At 39.1% G+C, this 24,757-nt stretch overlaps 1 protein-coding gene across 1 annotated transcript in view; it reads right to left on the bottom strand.

Annotated features, from left to right (window-relative positions):
• Positions 1 to 24,757, bottom strand: part of LOC137170519 (astrotactin-2-like) — a 287,500-nt gene that overhangs the window by 64,380 nt on the left and 198,363 nt on the right. The window contains exons 13-14 of the mRNA XM_067573959.1: positions 22,446 to 22,634; positions 698 to 822 (exon numbers count right to left, since the gene is read on the bottom strand). Of these exons, the coding sequence (XP_067430060.1) occupies positions 698 to 822; positions 22,446 to 22,634 (314 nt within the window). The remainder of the gene's footprint in view (positions 1 to 697; positions 823 to 22,445; positions 22,635 to 24,757) is intronic.

Genomic DNA, 24,757 nt, shown 5'->3' with positions numbered 1-24,757 from the left:
TGTGTGTGTGTGTGTATATGTGTAAGTGTGTCCAATTCTGGTGAAAGCATAAAGCCAGTGAAAATCTCAGGGGTCAGTGTGGACCAAATGGCAATTTAGCTAATGGAGGGATTAGAGAGCAGAGGTGCAGGTGCAGGTTTCAAGCCAAATGTTTAAGTGACTCTGTCCCCCACGGGATGGGGTGGAACAGTCCAGAAAAGGATAAAATAATGAAATAGGAAGTTAAGTGTTTTTAAGAGTTTACAAGGTCCAGTACATATGTATGTGTGTGGATAAGTATATGCTTTATACTATGTGTGTGTGTGAAAGTGTCTTGATGGGTTTTGGGATTTTACAGCACACAAGCACAAAAGAATGCTCTGTGACCAGCGCATATTTTAGAACACAGAGGTAATTCATTAACAACAAGAACACGTTGACTTTTTGCATTTCTCAGATTCTACACAAAATATTCTCTCAGGTATGTATAGCTTTGCTCATGCACCTTGACGATACATAGGTTTAGACTGCAAAGCCTTATAAAATTGCTGGAACATTTTAAATTCATTATTTGTTTAAGATGAACATAGTTTTCTTTAGCTCTATTTGCTTTAATCAGTTCAGAAATAGTTTTAGTAGAATTAGACTATGAGTTGAAAGTACAGGTGTAATAAAGACAAAAATAAAAGTTGATATCCCCAAACGTACACACCCTTACCTGTGAGGAGCTGTAGGTTGGGCAGGGGCTCAGACAACACGCCTCGACATTGTTCCTCTACTGGTAAAGGGATGACCATGAGACCATCAGCTAGTTGGGGAAAGTCCTTAATAAAGTTGTTGTCCCTGAGAAAGAAGGAAAGAAAGACAGAAAGAAAGAAAGCAAGCAAGAAAGAAAGAAAGAAAGAAAGAAAGAACAGGTAAGCAACATGTATTTCTTCAGGTAAGAGTTTACAACAATAGTCCGTGGTGACTAGTCAGTATAACACCTCTACTTTATGTAAAGGTTTTGTTTAACACTCAGGGGTGCAACTACAAATTCGGAGCCTCATGAAAACAGCTCCACAATAGCTCACAATAAATATCTGCAATCCCGACATGTTCCTGTGCCCCGTCAAGCTGCTGGCCTCCTGAATCATTCAGAGACGGGGATTTGGAGATTTCACTGTTTTTCTGTCTTGCCAGTTATTCTATGATATTGTTTTATGTGCTGTAATTTTAACAGTCTCCTCTGGTTCACAGAGGTTAGAATAGAAGTGTTGGGTTGTTTATGATTATTAACAAAATATTTAACCTTTAAACACATAAAAGTGCACATACTATTTCATGCCTTGCCATGATGGTAATTCATTCCATCTTTGAATGATGGCATTAAAAAGTTCTGCACTGGTTGTGTAAACAGCAATAACATGGGTACAAGGCCAAAACATGTACATATATATGTGTGCGCGCGTGTGTGTGTGTGTGTGTATAATGCTTGGCGGCCCAACAAAGAAAACAGTTGTGTCCCTCAGTTTGAGGGCAGAACAGAGTGCTGCAGGCAAAGATAAGAACAGACCTCTTGGAATCTTTCTCTTTCTCTCTGCTGGAGAAGATAAGTACCAGAAAGAATGATAACGTGAAAGGAAGTGTGAGGGAAAAATAAAAGAAGATGACGACCCACATTCTGTAGTTACAGTAGAGGTAACAAATAACACCCATAAATGCACACAGAGCTGATAGGTTTGAATACCATTACCATTAGCTCTAAACATGTTTTCCAATCTTTTCTATTTTTCTGTGTATCTGCACCTCCATTATATATCACATCAGACACATCACTTACGAAATAAATGGCAGTACTCCTGCAACTACAGAGATAGTGTATGTTCAGCTCCATTTTTGTTCAGTAGATAAACCGCTCTGGATTAGTAGATGGTTGAACCAAGCCAGTTGTGGTTCATTTCCTGTCAAAAAAGATGAGTTGTCCTGCTGCATTCTGAGAGCATGGCAAGCAGCAGCAACCCATCACCCATAATCCACTTTTATGGGACCGAGTCTCAGAGCACAGACCTTGTGCCATGGAGACTCATCCTTTCTCTCTTTTTGCTTCCTTTAACCGCAAAGCCTGTTAGATGCAATGACAAAGTTAGTGTTACATTGGAGGGGTGGAAGGATTGACTCAAGGGCAGAGGATGAGAGGAATGAGGGAGAGAGAAAGAGAGAGAGAGAGAGAGAGAGAGAGAGAGAAGAGGTGCTGTAAAAAGATTACCGTGGCTTATGCTCACAGAAAAACTATATTGATTGCTAAATTAAATCAGCCAGCTTCACGCAGAGGCTCAGAGAACATTTGGAGGCGTGTGGACCAAGATGACATGTAGTTTTATGGATTTTCAGGCCCAGATGTGGACTGTCCTTGACACTTGATCTGCAGAGTCCCTTTTCTTTAACCCCTGTGCTCACCCATTACTCACCAACTCACGAACACCCATTCATATTCTAGGGTTGAAAGACATCCTCATAGTTCACTGCAGAGTTGCTCAAAAATAAAATTGAAAACCAACTCTATTTGGAGCACAAAAAAGGTGTAAAGACTTGTGCCTCAGGTCTACGCAGCGCCTGAGCTCACGCAAAATTGCCTTCTTCTTCTACTATCCTTGACATCTGAGGCGAGTGTAGATTGTTGTGACATCTGTCCCTTTTTGCAGAGGTTTAAGCGGTGAGGCAGAAAATTCAGAACAGGTGGCTTGAAGCATCTATTCTGCCGACAGCTCATTAGAAGAAGACATTTATCTGTACCAGTACAACCCAAACAAACAATGTGGCTAACATGGTCAGACAGTTATCTTTCAAGAAAGATCATCTCTGTCTCACAGAAATGGTAATACTATGGTTTAGCTGTTAGCTGGCCATAACTAACTTATCTTACCTTGGAGCAACAAACTGACATTTGCTAAACTGACAAGATTGCCTTAGTTTAACAAGCTTAAAGGGCACATGTCATGCACATTTCCAGATCTATATTTGCATTCTGGGGCTCCACTAGAATATCTTTGCATGCTTTACAGTAAAAAACCTTATCCTATAATGGCCCTTTGTGCAGTCGCTCAGTTCAGCCTCTGTCTGAAATAGGCTGTTTTAGCTACTGTCTCTATAAGGGCCCCCTCCCGAGGAGCCCTCTTTGTTCTGATTGGCCAGCTTCTGGAAGCTGAACCTTGGTAATGTAAACAAACAGTAGTTGTAGGATTTCACTTATTTTTCTTGTTCTTTACTTGAAATGGAAGCTTCTCAAATACAGGTTGGAGCCTGAATCCGATCTAAATATGCAAGTAGAGAATGCAAACAATCTTAGCAACAAAGACTATGGAAAGGATGGCTGTTGTGGGCATGTGCAAACAATCTGATGTCATCACGATGGGGAAGTAGAGGTGACATTGCACACAAAGTGTTAGAGGAAGATAAAGCCCTGGCTTTTTACTTTCAGGAAACATTTTTACATACATTCACCTCAAGTATTGAAACTTTGACCATGTTTAACAGACATCCAACATCATTATAGTATAAAAATGACAGAAATCACAAAAAGCATGATATGTCCCCTTTAAGGAAACCAATTCTCATGGCTGACCTTTTGACTTGTGTAAAAATGAGTTATTACATTAACAACGACTGCATTCTACTAATGTGCTCCAGTACAACGTGCTAACATGTCTGCTGACCCACTGATACGGCTTACTGAAACATAAATGGGATAGAGCCATCGTATATATTATTAGTCACACCCATGATTTTCCTGCAATCAGGTCAACATATCTGCTATGAGAAAGGTCTACAGATGACCAGCCACCAGCACAAAGATGCCTTCCCAGCTTTATTTTCTCTATACTAAATCCATCTGCTTGAGTTAGATTAATTATCTACATGACAACACATGCTGGTTGTATTATCCCTTAACCTATACCATGTTCCTACTAAAAGGCCTGAGCATAGGCGTAAATAATAAAATTAATGACGGCTGACTTCCATTTAACTGCATTGGCTTCAGGGTCCTGGTATTGTGCATGCTGGCTTACTGTCACACTGTCATGGCTTACTGGCAGACTTGAACTAGAATGAAGCCACTGTTAATGTAATTAGTTACACCTTTTCCTACTATAACGAGTCAAAATGCCTGCTGTGAAAAAAGGCCTATCCTCCACCATATTTATTAAATGTAAAGTTTACATTTCATCAAAAAAAGGAGCTACTGGCCAATAACATACAGTACCATGCCAAATGTACCTATCCAAAACATTTGATAGTGTCAAGTTTTAATTTCAGAGGTGCTCTTAGCTCATAAGCAAGGAATATCACAAATTGAATGATTGTTTTGACATGAATGCCACTGATGTAAATATAAAGGCTTATATTTTATTTTAATACTGGTATTTAAACACACAGAATTCCCAGTTTTTCCAGTACCAAGAAAAGCACAGGTGTAACTAGTAGCATTATTGTTGGCTCAAGCCAGCACAATACCATGTATGTGCAACAGTCCCTGACTTAGACGAAACACAGTCCTTATACCGTTATTAATTACACCTGTGCTTTTCCTAATATGATGTGTGCTATGAGTAGGATTATTCACTTATAGTTTCCTAACCCTTTGAATGTATCTACAAAAGCTTGTACATTTTGCAGATATACAGTACTGTGCAAAAGTTTTAGGCACTTTAGATGTTTATATTCTTATCCATATGCAGTATCTTCAGGGAGGTGTCTGATCGGTCCCAAATTTATTTTGCAGCTTGACAATGACCCCAAACATACAGCCAGAGTCATTAAGAACCATCTTCGGCGACAAGAAGAAAGAGGAGTCAGATGGTAACAGATGGTATGGCCCCCACAGAGCCCTGATCTCAACATCATTGAGTCAGTCTGGGATTACATGAAGAGACAGAAGCAATTGAGACGCCTAAATCCACAGTAGAACTGCGACAAGTTTACAAGATACTTGGAACAACCTACCTGCCAAGTAGGAGAATTGGTGCTGTTTTAAAAGCAAAATGTGGTCACACCAAATACTGATCTGATTTAGTTTTCTTCTGTTAACTACACTTTGTATGAAGTTAATTGATAAATAAAAATAACTTGTGGTATTATTTTTGAAAGCATCTTCACTTTACTTTTAGTGCCTAACACTTTTGTACAGCACTGTATATCTGCATCTTCATGTTCATTAACATTTAATTTTTTCTGCTTCCATGATTTTGTCTGAATCTACTCTGATTCCATTAAATTATGGTCTTTTTGAAGCAGCTCAGGAAAGAGCTGTGTGTACCGTACATACTGCCTCTAACGACTTATGCAGGTGGCTGACATTAATTGACAGTAGAAAAACTTCATCCAGGACTCTAAGGGCAAGACTTTAATAATGTGCTTTAGAAAGCTACTTTTTAAACCAGGATCAGCTCTTCTATATAAAGGCCTATTCCTGGATTGATTTTTACTCTGTCCAGGTACCCAGCCTATTATTTTACCAACCGAGCTTACTTAAGACACACATTCACATACACACCAACCCAGACAGCCTAACCACACTTAATAACCTCCGATTCACCAGACCACATATGTGAGACTGGACTTCCTGGGGCACTGCCAACAAATCTGTCTATTTACTCATGTTTCATTCAGTACTTATGTGTGTTCATTAGGAGCAGTGGACACTGGGCTCCTTCCTGGCCAAACAGGCCTCCTATCCTACTTGAGTCCACAAGTGGCAAACTCTTCCCATTTGAATGAGAATCTCCAAAACACAAGCCCCGCCATCCAGTGTAGAATAAAATTATATCTGGTGGGATGAATACAAATATTCAAGGCCGGTTCATGCATATATATTAAAGCTTTCTCTCACTTTTACTCTCATTCTCTGTGTCTCTTCCTGAGCTCAGTGTGTGCTATTTCAATTCATAACACAGTAAAGATACATCTAGATACATAAAGATACTGAAACTCAGGTTTCATTCAAATAGTTTTTCTTTTGTTTTGTGCTGTTTTTTTGTTTTTTTTGTATTTCACAACCGAGCTTCAATGTCAGTATTTCTCTCTCAATAGAGTGAAACAATTGTTCGCTGTTTGTTCAACGCAGTCCCCAACGGTGACACTCTCTGGTGTGCTCTCTGCATCCCTTATTCCTTCTGTCTCTTATTCACTCTTCCAGCTTCACCTGCTCTCTCTCCTCCCAAATCGCAGGCGTTGTGGTGATAGGCACAGATGAGAGCTATCTACAAGTCAATTTAGAAAAATGTTTGTGTGTGTGTGTGTGTGTGTGTGTGTGTGTGTGTGCATTTCTGTCTATTTGAGTGTATAATAGGGAAACACATGAGGGCTATCTACAAGTCACTTAATTTAAGTGCCTGTGTGTTTGTGTGTGTGTGTATGTGTGTGAGAACAAGTGTGCTCACGCATATGTTTGACTGTGTTATATTTATCTGGGTTTGTAACTGTGTAACTGATATTGAGTGGTACTTATCTAAACATTGTCTGAGGTAATTGGCTCTTGTGCTGTTTAGAGGGAATGTCCGTGTAGAAACCTCATCCCTACACCGCAGCACTAAGCAGACATATACGACCACACTACATCTTAACTACACTGACATAAAGTGTCAGTTCTTATCTACAACCTCAAGACTTATCTCAACCACCATATAGGCGAATGGTGCTTTTCAACAGTGGCTTATATTGGGAAATCACATCCAACACTGTGCTTGTTATTTCTTTATTTTTTTGTCAATTTTTGCTTCACAGTGTTAAAAATTCTAACCCATCTACTAAATATGAGGTTAAAACACCTACAAGCAGCCAAAGGTTTTAAACGATACACTTTGGCATTCAGAAATCCCATTTTCTAAACAGAAACTACATTATTTGTGCAACCATTAGTTTCAGAGATGACTGAACCTGCTGGCTTCAAACAGTTCCCCTAACAATTAGGACTTTCAGAAAACTGTAAGCCATGCAGGATGCTCTTTTCCACTCATTTAGATGCAGCCTTTGTGGACTGATGCAAGCACTAACAAAGACTCCTCTAATTCCCTGAGGAAATGAGTATTGAATATACATACAAATCTGTGGTGCCAAGCTTACAAAGGATATATTCTAAGTATCAGTCTCTCTCTTGTGGCTCAGCTGCTAATTAAGAATGAACAACCTTCTTAGGTGAAAGCTGAACGAGGAAGTATAGCTCTATAAAAACTAAAAACAGTTGTGGGCGATAATTGATCATGTTTGTTTTCAACTCCAAATAAACATTTTAGATAGCTGCATTAATTTGTATGCAATGCCTTATGAGCCATACAGTTAAGCTGTGTTGAGTCACCATGTCTCAGCAATAAACACGGTAACTAAAATGTTATTGCCAATTACAGGAATGACAGCCAAACCCCTGACAATAACACATAATAGGAACTTTTGCATCTTCAGCAGGAACTAGAAGACTCTGATTTTGACAATTCTACCAATTAAAGTTTGCCTTTAACCTTATGTTTACATTTGAGTTAAGGTTAGGCAACCTCAGTTAAAGGTGGGGTCAATATAAGGCCAGAATGAGCCAGAAAGGTTTTATTAAAAACAAGCAAAAAAAAACAACAAAAAAAACAAACAAAACAAAACATAACAAAACAAAAAAACAAAGAAAAAACACTTTACGTTTAAACGTTTATAAATTATAAAATCATATTAAAAAAAAGCAGAAGTAGAGATAGATTGATTGAGCTGACAATTGTGAACCAAGTCATACATCATTTGTCAGGATTATACGATCCTGACAAATGATCCATGGTAGAACTGCAACCTTACCACACTTTAATGTCCAACTGATAACTGAATGGTAGGAAAAGAAGAAAGGGCACTGCCATAATCTTCACCACTAGAGGCTGCTCTTTCTCTGTGCCAAAATAAAAGGCTAATGGTATCAGGAATAGTCCATGAACATCAGTGTTTGTGTGTGTTTATGTTACTTTATGTGTAGACTGTAGGGTGCTCTTGTTCTTGCTCTGTTGGACTCTAAGGAAAAACTTTCTTTGGTGTGTGGGAACTAAGGCATAGTGGTATCATACAGAGCATAAATAGAAAAAACAAGATAATTAACTGCAAGACATGCTGGGTAAAATCCCTCCTATTAGCTAATATGTCAATAAAAAGTGCACACATTATAATTACTTTACACTGTAATGACACCAATAAATGTCTAGCTATTGTGTGTGTGTGTGTGTGTGTTTGTGTGACAGAGATGCAGGATATGAAGGGTCAGGTTGGACACAGAGCTGGGATTCAGGGGTGAGCTGAAAGAGGCAGCTTTCAGAATCTTTCAGAAAGGAAGTGATTACAGTTCTGACTGAGGTGGAAAAGATTACTTCACCACTGGGATGCCAGAAGGAGGAAGAACCCAACCTGAGAAGGGGTTGAAGAGTCAGGACATGTGGAGTGATAACCAGTTTGCCACAGAGAGGGAGGGACAGTGAGGCAGTAGCTGAGGGTGAGACATGGACCAGACTGTAGGGTTGGATCATGATCTGGAGATATGAGGGTTGCCGTGCCCTTGGTAGCCTCCTTGGCTAACAATAGTGTTTTGAATGGTATGTGAGCAGCCACTGGGTGCCAGTGCAGTGCAGATAGGCGGGGGGGTTATGTTGGAGAATTTATGGAGGCTGAAGACAAGCAGGGCTGCAGCACTCTGGATAAACTGAAAGGGTGGATGCAAGAAAACCAGGAAGGCGGCGGAACAGAAATGTAGATGGAGAAAATGCCTTTCTTGCTTGATGAAAAAAAAAAAAAAACACTTTTCTGAGCGATGTCAATCTTTTACAGTTGAAAATTTCTTAGAGGAGCAGGCTGCACTTTACCAGATCTTTCTCTTTTTGTCACATGACTTGAAGTAGAAGAGGACAGCTAATAGAACAAAAAAAATAGTATATGGAAAACACTGCAAAAATGATGCTGGCAGGAGCTGACTCCATAATTTGCCTGCGCATTGAAAATAAAAAGATACATTGTGAGAGAAGACATGCCCAAATGCTACATCTCTTGCTATATCTTTCAAGATGTATCATCAAGAAATCATTGCTCTACCAAGGGTTTAATAATTTTAAAGATAAGAAGACATGGTGCAGCTGCAAGAAGATAATACCAATTATGCTTGTGCACTGGGTCTCCTCCCAATCTTCTCCCTCCACATCCAGAGCCAGAAAATTTGACATCCAGCATGACACAGCATGTTTGTAATTTCTATGGCTGCCACGCTGTTTGGATTCAACCCTAAATGGAATAATTACCCAGCATTTGAAAGAGAAGCGTGCAACAAAAGGCAGCACAGACAAAAGAAGAAAAAAAAAAGGCCTTATTCAAAACAGTTGTCTCTACCCCAAAATATACACAATATACACAAATGGCCACTGCATGGATGTTTTAATTTTAAGTTATTGTTATTCACCATTATGCAAAAGCCAACTGGCAGTGTCAAATACACAGGCTGTGTAATAATGTCAAATATTCAAAACGTCTTTATAGTAGATCTCAAATTGCTCAAATAAATAAGTGGTTGGTTTACATAAAAACATATTTTGTCACTTAATTTTAGTTGTATCTACTATGCAGATAGTTTTGGCTTTATTAGTCCATTTATTGCTGGCATGGTTTGTGCTATATATTTAAATTAAAATGAATACTAAAATTAAAATGAATACTAATACACACACACACACACACACCACACATATATATATATATATATATGTGTGTGGTGTATGTGTGTGTATAAGTATTCATTTTAATTTGGATGCTATTCAAACTTAAGAAATTTACATTCATTATAGCTGAATGATATTATATGTCATTTAATGTCTCCTATCACATCATCAATCAATCCAAACGGCTCTCATCCTGTCTTTCTCTACTGTTGCTTTGATAATGTTGCCACGCTTGCCCTTGAGAGCCATCCACCAAGTTTTTGGACTGCACAATCAAAGATTTATGAGGGCTGGTGTGTGTAGCCGTTCCAATTGCATGTAATATGCTTAATAGCTCTAATATCTGTGATTTGAATAAACGCTTGGTGCAAGAGGGGCCTGTCAGATGAATCATTACAAAGATAAAGCACGCAGTGTCACCCCCGGACACAGGCCCCAGATGACGAATTAAAGACTTATTAAAGGACAGCATCCGAAAACAGGCTAATTCGTAGCGTAATAAAACAATCAGAGATGTTTACCTTGAGACTCGTGTTACAGTCTGTTATTATAGCAGCAGCCACAGCTCGTTTGATAAATGATTCCACTGAGAGGAGGAGATCTGGTGACTTTTCATGGCCAATATTGATTAGGCTTGGGATGTGATGCTGTCAATGAAACAACCTCTGATGGTGAGTGTACTGAAGAGTTTGTGTTTGTGTACATGAGTGAATGTGTACATGTGTGTTCGTGTTTATATGCAAGCTTCAGCGTAGACGATTGACTAATTTATGAGTAGCAGGATGCTGCCCGGCCAATCTAATTTAAGACAGAAAAGTTTTTAAATTCTGATTTAAAATATGCCTTCATGCAGTGATGCAAATATGTGTTAAGTAGGATGATATACAAAGTATTACACATGGTTCTTGTTGTACAATATTATATTACTCACTGTTTTTGTCACTCTTTCTCCCCTTTAGAGACACTTGCATGCGCGTGCGCACACACACACACACACACACAAAACTACTCAACCTCACTTTTATTCCCTTGGGTTGTACATACAATTGAAATACAACGTGAGTGTGCACAGACATTTTTTTTTTTTGTGCCTTGATATCTCTGTTGGCCTGCCTTAGGAAATTGTGGAAATTAACTCTGTTGGCCAGGAGCATTACCATAGAGATGGAGCTTGGTAATACAGAGTGCGGGAGGCATGCAGGCCAGCTAGCTGTGGAACTGATTAGAGACATTGCTTTTCTACTTTTTATTATTCCACTTGCACTTTCCCACTTTCCCTAAATTCGGCATTTGTGTCTATCCATCCTAACAAACTTCTGTCACTCTTTTTCTCTTCCTCTTACTCTCATTCACTCACACCTGCACACACACACACACACAGGGGTTAAAGTGGGCCAGAACGAACCAGAACAACGATTTTAGCGCCTCCACACTGGTCCCGTTGTTAGTATGAGGAGCATAAAGTGCCCTCAAAATGGGTTGAGTATTTCTCTTCTATTATTAAAGTATATTATTAACAGTAATGTATGATAATGATAACATTTAAAGCTTGCATAAGTAATGTCATTCATTTTAAAGTTATTTTTAATCGGACAGTGGATATGTACATGATGTGTTGTTGAAGTTATCTGGTTAATTCAAATGCAGCAAAGCCCAGAGCCACAGCAAGAAACGGGTGCTTAAAAGAAGGTCAGCTGATCACATAGCCTGTCCACAAAGAAAACAAGTACACCAGACTTCACTGTACAAATTAGGGAGTTATTTTGAGTTGAGTCATTTTTTCCCCGCTGCACTGCTACACTGAATCTTAGGGTTCCCCCACTTACCAAATACCACTTTAACCCCTGCAAACACACATGTACAACCCAGAGTGTTATGACGAACCCTAACCAGCAGCTAAAAAATCAGTTCCTGACACGAGAGGACTCTCATGTCATCACTCTGAAAGCAGAGAAACACTTCCAAGTTTTGGATAAAGGACAACAGGAATACAACGGAAAGTTATCTTTTATTACTTGGCACAGAGTCAGATCTGTTTGACCATTTTCTATTTTGACGAAAAAGACAAAACAAATAATTCATTTTCTGTCTTTTTGAAAAAGACAATTAAATTAAATTGCCCATATTTTCATATTTCACGCTGCCAGAAATGGTGATTTTGGATTGAGAAATTCATAGCAGTGAGTCTTTGCACAATAACACTAGCATAAAAAATTAAAACTGGCTGTGAAGCTCAAGATAGGAGCCCTTGATCCACTAGTATTTCTATTGCTTACATTATATCAAGGCCTGGTTTAGTTCCTGCCATCATCATACAGAAAATATACACATAGGACTTTTAAGTGTCTCATCACAATTTTCCTCGGTCCTATCATCTTATATTTGATCAGCAGTAATGTGCCATGACAGCATGTCACTCTTTGTATTTTTTTATTTTACAGTGTAATTACAGAGTGATATGACTGACATTAAAGCGTGATTAAATGTTATTACGTTATCTGGTATTCTGTCTATCAATGTGGTATGACTAACTGAATCTGGAAATCATATCACAGAAGTTGTAATTAACTGCTTTATGGCCTTGCAGAGGTGAGCGTGGGCGAATATTCAGTGTTGTGAACTTTATATAATTAAATAAAATTGAGAAATTGCTTGGAACTGCCATCTACTTATGAATTGATATTTATGAATAATTTATGAAAGATAAATCTTGGGAAAGCAGGGCAGAGTGATGCGGGGAGAAGGATGGAGAAGTGGAAGAGTTAAGACAGATAGTAGTCCAGAGGGGATACAAAATTACAAATGCTGCCAACCTGCAGTTCACGGCTGCAGCAATAGTTCATTAATCAATACTAAAAACATCTTGCCACTAATTCAGGTTTTACCCCTGGTCCGCAAATTACTCCATACAGTTTTCCTTCTGTGAAAGTGGGAGGCAGCTGAGGTAAGTTTTTGGAGGACTAGCATTGTTAGTTACCCCCTTGTGAGGTAACTCCATCACCTTCTGAAGTTTTAATGCTTTATGCTGCATATTCTCATTTTTCACCCTCCAGCCTACTATTGATCCACCGGCTGCTGCACACGCAAGTGATTTTATCAGTCTAGCACGACTGCACAATAGCATCACCAGCTAAGCTAATTAAATACACAAAATCCTTGTTCTTATTTCTGGTTGCCCCTAAAGCATCATCCATGTGGAATAGAAATTTTCAACTTCATAAGGTAAAGGTTTCAGAGAGAGGCTTGAGAGTGATTTTACAAAAACATGCAGAAGATAAATTAAGTATGCAGTCAGATTTACTGTGCAATTGCAAATTCTCAGAGTGGAAAAGTGAGGAGGCGGTTCAATCCATAAAAAATATACTTTCATTTTAATGATGAATTAGCTCGTTAGTTGAACAAGACTGTGCAAAACTACTTCAGCTGAACCACAGGTGGCAAACACTGATAAAACTGAAACCTCTGATTTAAGAATTTCTGTCCGTACTTGGTAATGGATGATTTTTTTACCATCTTCACCTCTTCCCAGAATAATTCACTCCCCCTTTTAAAAGTCAGTGAAATGTAGTACATTGGGTAATGTGTCCTAAACCCATATTTGCTACTCACAGGCAGAGTAGTAAAAAAGTGGTACGAGTGCACTCATAAGTATGAGATGACATGGCCCCTTCTGATCTGGACATAATTCTAAACACGTGCATACTATAGATACGCCTCTTGCATTCTTCTTTCTTCTATACAATGATATTATATTACTGTATATAATGAATCTTATGAGTATAAAATAAAAGTCTTTGATCAGTTTATCATCTGATTTAATTCCATAATTTAATTACATATCAGATTACAGTTAGTAGTAAATATCTCGGTTTTTGTCCCTGCTGTCTTGCCTCTCCTTTCTCTCCCTCCTCTCTGCCTGCCTGTGCCTGTCTCAGTATGTTTCCCGAACAGCTGAATTACTGTTAGTGACAATGACTGAAAACCAAGTCAACAATTGCAATCTCCAATATCTTTAATGTATCCTGGCATGTATCCAACGGTCACCACACGCTCCAACTTTCCTGCCACAACAGTTTCAGATTCACAATCCTCTGTCCACAATAGTGGAAGATACTATTGAACAGTCTGGGAAACACTACACCGATCACTCATAATGACAGGAACAGCAACGATGTATGTTTTTACTAGCACTTATCTTATAAAGGGGCTTTTATGTATGACTCATATCATGATCTTTGTCTTCTGACATAAGGGAACAATATATAGCAAATTCAGATATGTGTAAAATTCCAATAACACACTTTCTGGAGCCTGATATCAAGAGGATATCATTCACAAATCTCCTGAACAGAATGATAGAGCACACACATACACACACACACACACACACACACACACTCACAAAAAGAAAACTGGAAAATTCCACAATAAAGAGACCAGGATTATCTCCATGCAGTCTCTTTAAATGATCATTTACAGAAAAAGTAAATACCAAAATTGTGTCAGACCATACAGGCTACATGTACTTGGTCGACTGATAAAATGTGTATCAGATACAAGGTGATCCACATCAAGTGAACTACCATTTGCTGTCAAAATATGCGGAAAGACACGGGGTGCAGATTGATTTGACTTGACAAAGATCTATCAAAGGAATGAAACTCATGAAACACTCATTTCATTAAAAAAAAAAAAAAGATGTGAAATGAGTTTTGGTGTGCAGACTCAACCTTCTTTGAGCTGCATATCCCTTACACCGTGGTCTACAGTATATGCTTTTAACTAACTGCACCGGTGTGTGATGTCTCACTACTGCCTCACAGTCCAGCATGCTTAAGAAGCCTCATTTGCTACACTCCTGCTATCTGTTTTTCCTCACATTTCTCTTGCAGTTACTCTTTCCCAGTGCCTCGCTCTCTAACTTTTGCTTGGCTCCGCTCTTTGGATTTAGCCTTTTCTCTTTCCATTTATTTTGCTATTCATTTTCCTTCTAAACTCTTATCGCTGCCTCTACCAATTTACCTCTCTCTCTCTCTTGCTCTACAGTCAAACAGCAGGTAGTCAGCTGTAAGCCCCTCTGACATTAGCTGATATTAGGCTAGGGTCTATTAGGTCCTGCCTTGCCATGTGAGTTATTGAGCACAGAGTGACTGCCTCAGGAATGATCACACTCGTGTATGCAGTTGCTCTGACTCACACAAGCAAACACATACCCACACAAAGGTAAACATAAACCCACACAAACACATGAGCACACACACGCAAAGCCTCTGCAATCTCCCGAACTTGCTCACCTTATGTCCTCTAAGTCATGGGGGAATCACTGAGGCTTTAAGAACTTACACTTACACGCACATACATAATTTTTGTGAAATTTCCTCTACTAAGGCGTGAGGTGTGAAGAAAAGACACAATCCTTTCTTGTTAAAATTTGCACGTAACATATGTGAACACCAAGCCTGTAAATGGGATTAATAAAGTATGCAAGGCTAATGACTGATGTATCTGGATAGGTTACTGTATCTGGACAATGGCATCTGATCACTGGGCTTTGCATTTACATTATCAGTATCAATAAGTGTTCTTGTTATCTCAAGTTTTCCTGCAAGATTGGATCTTGGTATGCAAATTAGACAGGTGGAGCAGGCAGACTTGTCGACAAACGAGGGAAGTGATGCTACTCTAGGCTCTACTTATTTTCACTTTTCCAAGTCTGTAGCTTTTTACAAGGCTAGCCTTCGATATTGTGAAGTGGGCCATCTAGAATGTGGCCAAACCGTACAGATTGCATTTACACCTAACACATCCAGATGTGGCCTGGCTGTTCCAAAGGCATACCTATTGCAATACATCCCATGTGCGTCCACAGCTACCTTCACAGGCGTTTTTCCTTATCCAGATTATATCCAGATACAGGATTCATGTTATTACCAGGTGTAAATAGAATCTTGGTAGTTCCAATGCTCTCACAATGCAACAATAGAATCTTTTCAATCAATCCTCCTTCCTGGTAAACACTCACATCTTACAAATGCAAGGACCCCAGTCTGAATCGCCGGCTTTCTGTAAACATTTTATGGACTCTAAGCCTAGGCAGAGATAACCTTGATGACATTATCAAAGGTTATCTCAGCCATAGAAGCAAGCCACAGAGCCACAGAACATTATACAACTGTTTTCACAACTTAAATAGTACTATCCATGACTTCATGACTGAACCTCATGCATAAAAATGGTAAAGTGCCCCTTTAAACTACATACCCGCTACAATTAAAGGGTCAGTGGCAAATATAGTGTCCTCATTTCCAGGCTGGGTAGCAGTCATTTATGTGTCTACAAGCCTAACGCACTACATTTCAATATATAAAATTAAAACCAACTAAATGTGTGCAAACACTACAGGCAGTGTGTTAGTGATTGAAGTTAATGGTGACTGAATGCAATATTATTTGAGAACAACTGTCAGTGCTTCAGAGTGTCTTTATATTTGAACTGTTTTGAAACAGTATTAGAAAAAAATAGAAAAACACATAAATCTACATGAGTCCACAAATCTGCTCCACACACATATGCACACAGGGAGGAATAAAAAACTAAATTCTATGTTTGGAGCTTAAAAAAAGAAAGAACAAGCAGACCACTTATTTTAGGAAGAGAATTAAGAAGCTTCTGTTCAACCTTGAGCAGCTTAACCCTTCACCTGAACAGTCTGCCTCACTGTCTCATGGCTACTCATTATGTGGGAAGAAATTGCCTTATAATGTTTGTTGACTCAACTCCCCAGTAGCAGCTACCATGTGTGCACCAAGGAGATAATTACTGAAAATTACAGAGGAACATGGAAATGTGGCTGTGTTTGTCCCTGTGAGCCTTGTGGGCTGCCAGATTCACAAATTATTCATGTTGTGGCGTCGTCTTAGTTTGAGAGGTGAGTAGTGATGAGGAGTTGGTGTGGTGTGCCTATCAAAAGCGGTTTGGTCTCTTTTCTTCTTTACAGTATCTTTTCATTTTTTTGTAAAAAGCGTCGTCAACATCAGAGTGACAAGGGTAGCAGCTTCACCTTCACAAAGCAGGTGAAACTTCTTTCTCTTCTCTTTCTCTACCACTGCTTCTCATTTGTTACAACCCAAACTTCTAACAATCGTTCACAGCAGTGCATTCTTGCTGTGCTGGAGGGAAGGAAAACACTGGACAGAGTGTAAGTCCATAACAAGATGAACACACGAGCTTGATTCAGGCAGGACTCTATTCTCTGGGTGATGAGTATGAGAAGATATTCATCCTATCACTCGTCAGTCTTGACAGCTTTCAAATTTACATAGAACATATGTGATTGTTATATATACCTGGCTGTATTTGGAATTTTTATCCTCATTTAATTACATTTCCAGTAGCCCACCTGGTGCTGAAAAAATGAAGACAATGTTGTTTCATCATAAACAATGAAATTTCATCATTCTAAATTACAGTATCACTGCAGGGCCTCAAGATGTAACTGTTCACTGTTCACTTACACACTAACGCTGAGCTCCAACCCAAGTCTGGCCAGCTCCAAATTATATTCAATCTATCCAGGTCTGGGTAGGGTTCTGTTTAATTCCTGCTGGTCTCAAGTCTCTGTGTCAATATGTACAATACCTGAAGTGGATACAAGCAGACTCGCTATCATCTATGATCATGTGGTGATTACAGGTTAAAAAAAAAAAAAAAAGTGTTTTTTTGAGGTGAGACAGTGTGTGGGAGCAGGAAAAAGACGATGCTGTATGGATTGCTACACTTCACTTTTCAACTGCCTCTGCTTGTTAGGTGATGGTGCATCATGCTACTTGCTGCCAGTTTTTGTGTTCTTTCTACTACTGTAGGGTCTGTTTGGGTCGACCACATTTTGGATCAGGTCTAATTATCTTTGGGTCTTTTTGGATCAGTTTTTTTCCCTTTTGGATTGAGTCTCTTTTCTTGAAAATGTATTTATGCACATCAAATCCAGGTGGGTTTTCCAAGGTAACTCTGTGCTCATCTACTGTGGGCAGTTGAAAGGTTCAGTTTTACCTGACCTGGGACGAACCAGCCTTTTGTTTCTCCACTACATGCTATTTGTCCCTGCTCTCAATTTACATCCCCATGTAACGCATGGCATATGTGTTCATCTGTGTGTGTGTGTGTGTCAGATAGGTGTTGCAATTCATGTGAAAGGGCCACAAATGTTCTCTTCAGGACTGACGGATGGCCATTATCACTGTCTCACTACCCTTCACACATCCACATTCATTATCTACCTATTGTCATTTGGTTTGTGTGTGTATCTACATGCCTCAATGAGTGGCAAAGTGTTATTACCGTGCATATAAGGACACAAAGGATTAAATTGCTTGTGGACTTCAAATAAAAAAGATGGGATAGTAAGAGAAACAAGTGTTTTTCTTCAGACGCATTAGAAAATTGGATGGAGAGGCTGATATATGTTTTATTATCTGAAGGATATAAAGTGCTGTCAAAAAGAATCTTGTAATTAGCCTGCATTCACGTCACTTCACTGGAAGAACGTTTAAAAATGAAAATTAGATAATATACATTCTCTGTTGGGCGTATTTTCCTATTTTATACTACAAGTTGAAGCGACATTGCAGTCATAATGTAATTGAATTGTTCTCAGCCATACAATTCACATGTAACTTTATCGTCCAAATGCATGATTGCATTGATTATTTTACTCTGTAATTTCACAACAGCAATTTGCAAAATTCATTCCCCTGACCAACTTCAAGAGGCTACGCAAAGTGAGATCAATTTGAAAACAAAACATATGCAATGCAGTGCATACACCATCCGTGATGCTGTGACTCAAGTCATATAATTCATCTCAATCATCTAATATTTCACTTTGAGCTGCTGATGCAAAGGGAACTGGTGATGTGAGACGGAGGGAATCAGAAGACAGTGGAGGTGAGGGAAAGAAAGGGACTGTGGGATAAGACTTGCATCTGCATATCAAAGACGGCATGGAGGAACATGAACATGAAAATTAGGTGAATAAAAATTTAAATTTACATATTGCTATAAATACAGAGAGTGTATGTGCTGAGTGTAAAGTAGAATCTTATGGGAGTGAGTCATTTAAGAGACAAAGCTGTCGTTGTTTTGACAAAAGACACAGTGGATTTGATCAAGCCCATTATACAAAGATGGCAGCGCAATGGTAATACAACAAAATATCTACTGCATAGTGAGCAATAAACAAAGCTTTTCCCCCAAATTTAGTGCTTAGTTCAATCATGGATTTAAAGTAACTTTTTTACTTACTTCCTTCCTTTTTCCTTTCTTTTGCCTGTCCTCTCCAATAATTGCTGAACCGTGTACGGTAGGTCGGTTTGCATAAATGTATGCTTCGTTTCACACTCTGAACCTAGAGACATGTGTGTTATTTATCCAAAAAGGCACATCAGCCTGGAAGTGCACTTTGCCTGTCATCTGTATGTAATCAGCGAAGTGTGCCTCTAACTGCAGGGAACATGATAAGTGCAGCTGAGTAAGCGCCTCGCAATTAGGATGGAAATTTCTCTAGCTCCTAGGAGCAGGTGCAAATTGTGCAGGTGTAATAAAATGAAGGTTGAGGTGGGAAAGAAAAAATTTAGTCGAGTCTCAAAGCAGACAAAGTGCGAGTGCACCACAAAAACATATGCAAGCAGCACTGATTTAGTTTTCTTAGACAGATAAATAACAGCAATATCTGACCATTTTATAACACCAGACAATGATTGGATGGAGAGCTGTGCTTGAGTGGCTTGGAACTGTAGAAAGACTGCATGGTTTACAAAATGTTTCTATAAAGATTATTAGCCCGTTATGAGAAGTTAACGGACAAGCAATAACATTTTCTCAGGTAGGGCTGAACTGTGGCCATGTATATGTTTTGTGGTAATGTTACTAATCAGTATTTCTCCTTCAGCATCACAATATTTTCTGAGCTTGCTGATCTTAACCAAATCCCTTCACTGGGCAGCATCTTTTTAGAAAAAGAAAAGAGTAGCTTCTGGCTCGTAAGGAAACATTATTCATTATTACCATGTGCATGGTTTGAAATGTAAATCTTGCAGCAGCAGAAGAATAAAGTGAATTTAATGTGATTCAAAGCTGGTTGTAACCAAAGAGATTCTGAGCATCAGTGGTGGGACAATCACTAAAATGCTGGAAATGGGAGACAACTGTGTCAACAACTGTGTCAGCAACTAAATGCACTCTGTTTTACTGGCTGATGTATTCTTATTTTTCAGGGCAACTTTTTAGGTATTTCATTTTCAACATAATAATTTGACATAATAATGCTGGCTTTGTCAGCAGGATGTGATTTCAAGAGGTGGTAGTTAAATCTATGTGTTGAAAACAGCGGGAGCCAAAACATGTCTTTCAATAAACAACAGAATGACCTGATTTTGAATTGTTCTCAAAGGATGCCATGTACTCCATGTACTTTCCCCCTCATATAAAGATCTTTCATTGCTTGTCTCGGTCTGCCAAGGTGTTTGACTAGTTTAAACCTGTCGTGTGTGTAACCTCACCGGAACCCAGGCTTGAGTGCAAATCCCCTGACTGGGCATAGTTTGATGTAACCCAGTGTGTAAAGCTGGAGTCTGGAGGCAGAGGACCCACTGTGCTCTCCACTGCTTGAGGGCAAATGGATCAAGACTGTCTGTTTCCCCTGGTTTTAAAATCCTCAAACTGTACCTTTGTTCTGTCTGTCAAACTGTGCCCTGTTCAGTGTATTAGAGATAGTTCCCAAATGGTTTAGCCCCTTCAACCTTAGGGAAGCATTAGGCTTTTAGTGTATTTCCCATATTAGTGTGCATACAAAAGCTCTTTAGAGGGGTATTAAGCCTGTTTAGCTTATAGCTCTTCAGGTAATCAATGTTAGCTATTCCTCTTTCAATGCAAGCTCTAGCTTATTTCAATCATAGCTCCAAAGTGTCACAGCTTGTGATGTGTGGTTCCTCAGTACACACTCACACCATGAAAATGCAGCAAGGCAAAACAATGTGACCTTTACCACCCTGTGCTGATTGCTCAGCTAAATGACTGAAATCTTTCTAATCTGTGTTTATTGGCTACTTTTTAAAAATAACTTGCTCTTAGTCAATGCATGCAGCAGCCAGACGCTTCCTGCTTGGGTAGTTAGGAACGCCGCATCCCAAAGGCATCTTCAAGGACAATGCAGGCACAATTGTGTACGAGTGTATTAAATTCCAAATAACTTCGATTTAATGTCATTTGGAACTACTCTCTGAAAGACATTTATATTAAGAATATGAGAATATGAAGAGAAAAGTGCTTTTTTCATGCACTTTTCTGTGGATTACATTAAATGCTGACTGCTTTGAGGAATTACAAAATGCAAAAAGAAAATTACAGTACTAAATTATAATACATTTATGAGAGAAGACTTTACAAAATAAGCTTCATAAGTGAGCTTGCATTACTCTTCCTACATTTTCTGTGGCTTCATTGAAAAAAAAAAGACTTCTTGTAATAAAAGCCATGATGCAGCATTGTAGACAAGAAAGCTATTTTAAAAAAACATCCAATGGCCTTTATGTACAGAAGGAGATCTCTACATAGAATATATGTATAGAATTTGATTATACCCAAAGAAATTCTCCATCCATTCAAATAAAATTCCACGTGGACCTCAAATGTTTGTGTTTCATTTACACAAATATATGTAAGAAAGTTGTATCACGTGTTCCATGTATGCTGTGGAAATCCTGAATCATATCAATATACATTACAAAAGCCTGGTCTTGGGGGGCCTACAGCAGACAGATCATGTGGCTGTGTTAAGCCAAGCACAACTATCATGACCCATAGGGCAGAGCAGATAAAAACCATTTCATGGTTACACCCTTGAAAAATAGTGTGTGTAGTATTTGTGTGTGTGTGTGTGTGTAAGAGAGAGAGAGAGAGAGAGAGAGAAAGAGAGAGACCGAGACAGTGAGTTAGTAAATAAAAGACAGAGAAAAAGCAAGATATAGGTTGAGCATGCTTTTCTGTGTGCACTGTATTTGTGCATAGATAGAACGTCATCATCTCTCTGTGATTACAGGAGCATTTCACCACAAACAGCATGCGACTTATCAGAGTGAGCCAGGTTTTCAGAGGGATGACAGTTTAGCGAGAACTGCCATGGGATAAGTCTCAATCCTAACTCAACCGTCACTCTCTCATCTCCCTCTCACTCACTCGTTCTCTCACACACATACACATCTATACACACACACACACATCTGTGCAAACACAGATGCAAGCACCCCAACGGCAAACCCTGACTACTGATTCTCTGAGCTGCTCCACCGAGATCTCAAGCCTTTCTATCTCTCCTACAACCTAAAACTGATAAAAGATGGCCGTTACTCCTGATAATATGTCTTTGGAGACGCAGAAAAATGTAAACAGTTAATATGTGAACCAAAAGGTCTCGAGGGGGAATTGTAAGCGTAATCTAAACCAGTGAGTGGAAATAATGAATAATGCTTTTCAACTAGAAACAAAAAAGAACAAAAAAAGGGCTAAGAGAAAAAGGAATTTTTCATATCCTGTATTTATAAGATAAGACGAGATTATAGAAAAGATTGAACAAAAGGCAAAAGGAATATAGCGTATAGCCACCAACAATAAGAAATTAAATGTCTTTCAAGGAAATAACATCCATACTTCATTCTGATGATAACCGTGCATCTGTGTGAGTGTAAATGTGTGTACTTGTACACTAGTTACCGGAAGGTCATTTGGAATATCTGTCCCAAGTTGACTTGCTGGCTTTTGTTGTTGTATCCATGTAGCATCTCACCAAACAGGGTGTCATTGAAGTGGACATCCTGCCTTGGGCATTTTGGTCCCTCACAGTTGTCTGACTGCAGAAGGCAGGAGCGCCCATCCCCTGCCAGTTTGTACTCCTGCACACACCTATGGAGAAGGGAAAACTGTCAATATAATGTATAATATACAATGTGTGTGACTGTATTTACACTTGGAGTAAGAGGATAGCTATGTATAGTTGCTGGCAAGATGTCAAACATGATAAAATAAAATGTGGCATTCCAAACCAATCAATCCATTCACACTTTACTACTTTAACCTTCAAATAATGAGAAAAAAATCTTGAACACAACCAACAGAAACAGAAAACTGCCATGTCAATATCTTAGCCCTTTTCTTTGGCATTTCTGATATCTGCAGACCACATAGAACCGATCTACGGATGCCATCCACCAAGCTAAACACAAATACTAGCAGCCAGCACATATCCTGGCTGTACTTAAGTGTTAATGCAAGGTTAGAACTTTCTTTTTAAACAATCTGGCTTATTTTTGTAGCTTCTGTAGCTTTATTGTTGTAGCTTTGGCCAAAACGCCTTTTACACTGGCAGAGCAGTGTACTTGCCATTGTCATGGTAGAGATTGTGGACACAAACGCTCTGCTGGAAACAGTTTTTAAACAGATGCCAATGGTGCAGAATTCAGCAGACTGTGCAGTAAGTGACAATTATCATATCTCCTCCAGTTATTTGCACAAGCCTCTCTTACAGATGGGGTTGAGTATATCTTCAGCTGTTGGCTGGCTCTGAGGTTTGGGCTCAGGCACTTGATCAGGTCTCAGCGCCCCAGCGGGAAGGAGGACTCCACTTTTAATGGCAACACTGTCCTGAAAATGCAACGTCTTCCTGTGGCATGAAGGTAAAGACATTTCACTTTCTATAAACCAAAGTGTTTTCCCAACCACAGAAGAAAACTACTATGCCATGCTGTACACTGTATTAATTTCCTCTATTAACTTCACAGTGCACTATTACCAAGCAGCTTGTCATTACACACATTTTCATCCTCACACTGGACTGATCAATCATGGAAAGAATCAATCGTGGCTTGACCCGCCCTATTGTCCATTGATTGTTAGAGCCAAGTTGAAGAGATAACAATGTATTTGACTGACAAAAACAAATTCATCCTCTTGAGGTGTCCTTATTGAAACGCGAGTCTATTCAATTGTACTGATGGCATTAAAGAAAGTGGACATTGCTGCAAATTGTATTTTGATGTGGGCCTGTTCACTAATGTAAGGGAACCTAATGTTCTAGGAAAAAATTATGCCATTCTATATTGTGGACCTGACACAGCTCAAGGATGATTAGGATATCTTTCACCTGTCAGCCAGCTCCGTCAGTAACACACTGTCAGCTCAAGGCTGCATGTAGACAAGTAGTCAGTTTCTTTGTGTCAGTTTCTTTGTGTGCATTACTGGGCCCAACATTGCATATGAATTAAACAACTTTCAATGTGGTATGATCAATGTTACTAGATCAGCATCTGGTAACCAGATCACCATCTTGAACTTGGCCTCTTGGAATCTTCTTAACTACAAAGACAGAATCAGTCAACTGTAGTCTGTAGAAACTGGAAAGTGCATTGCAGTAGTAATACTAAGAATGAGAAGACAGTACAGTTTGCAAGTAAATAAAAAGTTGTTTGGTGTACTGATCCATGATTTCTATTGTGAAATACCACTGACAAGCATGGCATAAACAGCCTGGACCCATTGATCCATCCTACCTGGTGTATAGTGCATAAAGGGTAGTAATGGTATAAATGGTATGCAAAATGCTTTCTTGCCACACATTTCACCACTTTGTAAAAAAGTATGTAATGTTACAGTGTTACATCACTGGTAATCAGCTGCACCCCTTCATGGCCATAGTATACCCATTTTCTAATGGAATGTCCTCAGAGATTAAGATACAGTCTAGTTCTAGGGAAGTTGCTGAAGAAGCTTGCCTAACCCCCCACATAAAGTATATCAGCTCAGTGGAACATGTGTTGAGTAAGGAAGAGGGCACTCATAGGGTGAATGTATCACTGAATAATGTACAGGAACTACCGTCAGTATGATATAATCCTTGATGCACCTTTTGAATACCTGCATTGAAAAATTCAAGCTTCTCTGCAGGCAAATAGGGTACCTACCTACTCACTGTGTACCACTTGATCTGAATGGCACTTGTATTTATACTATTTAAACTGTATACAGATATA

The sequence above is a fragment of the Thunnus thynnus genome, chromosome 19, assembly GCF_963924715.1.
Source record: "Thunnus thynnus chromosome 19, fThuThy2.1, whole genome shotgun sequence".
NCBI lineage: Eukaryota > Metazoa > Chordata > Actinopteri > Scombriformes > Scombridae > Thunnus > Thunnus thynnus.
The sequence above is the reverse complement of the archived record's forward strand: the minus strand, read 5'-3'. Positions and strand labels throughout refer to the sequence as shown.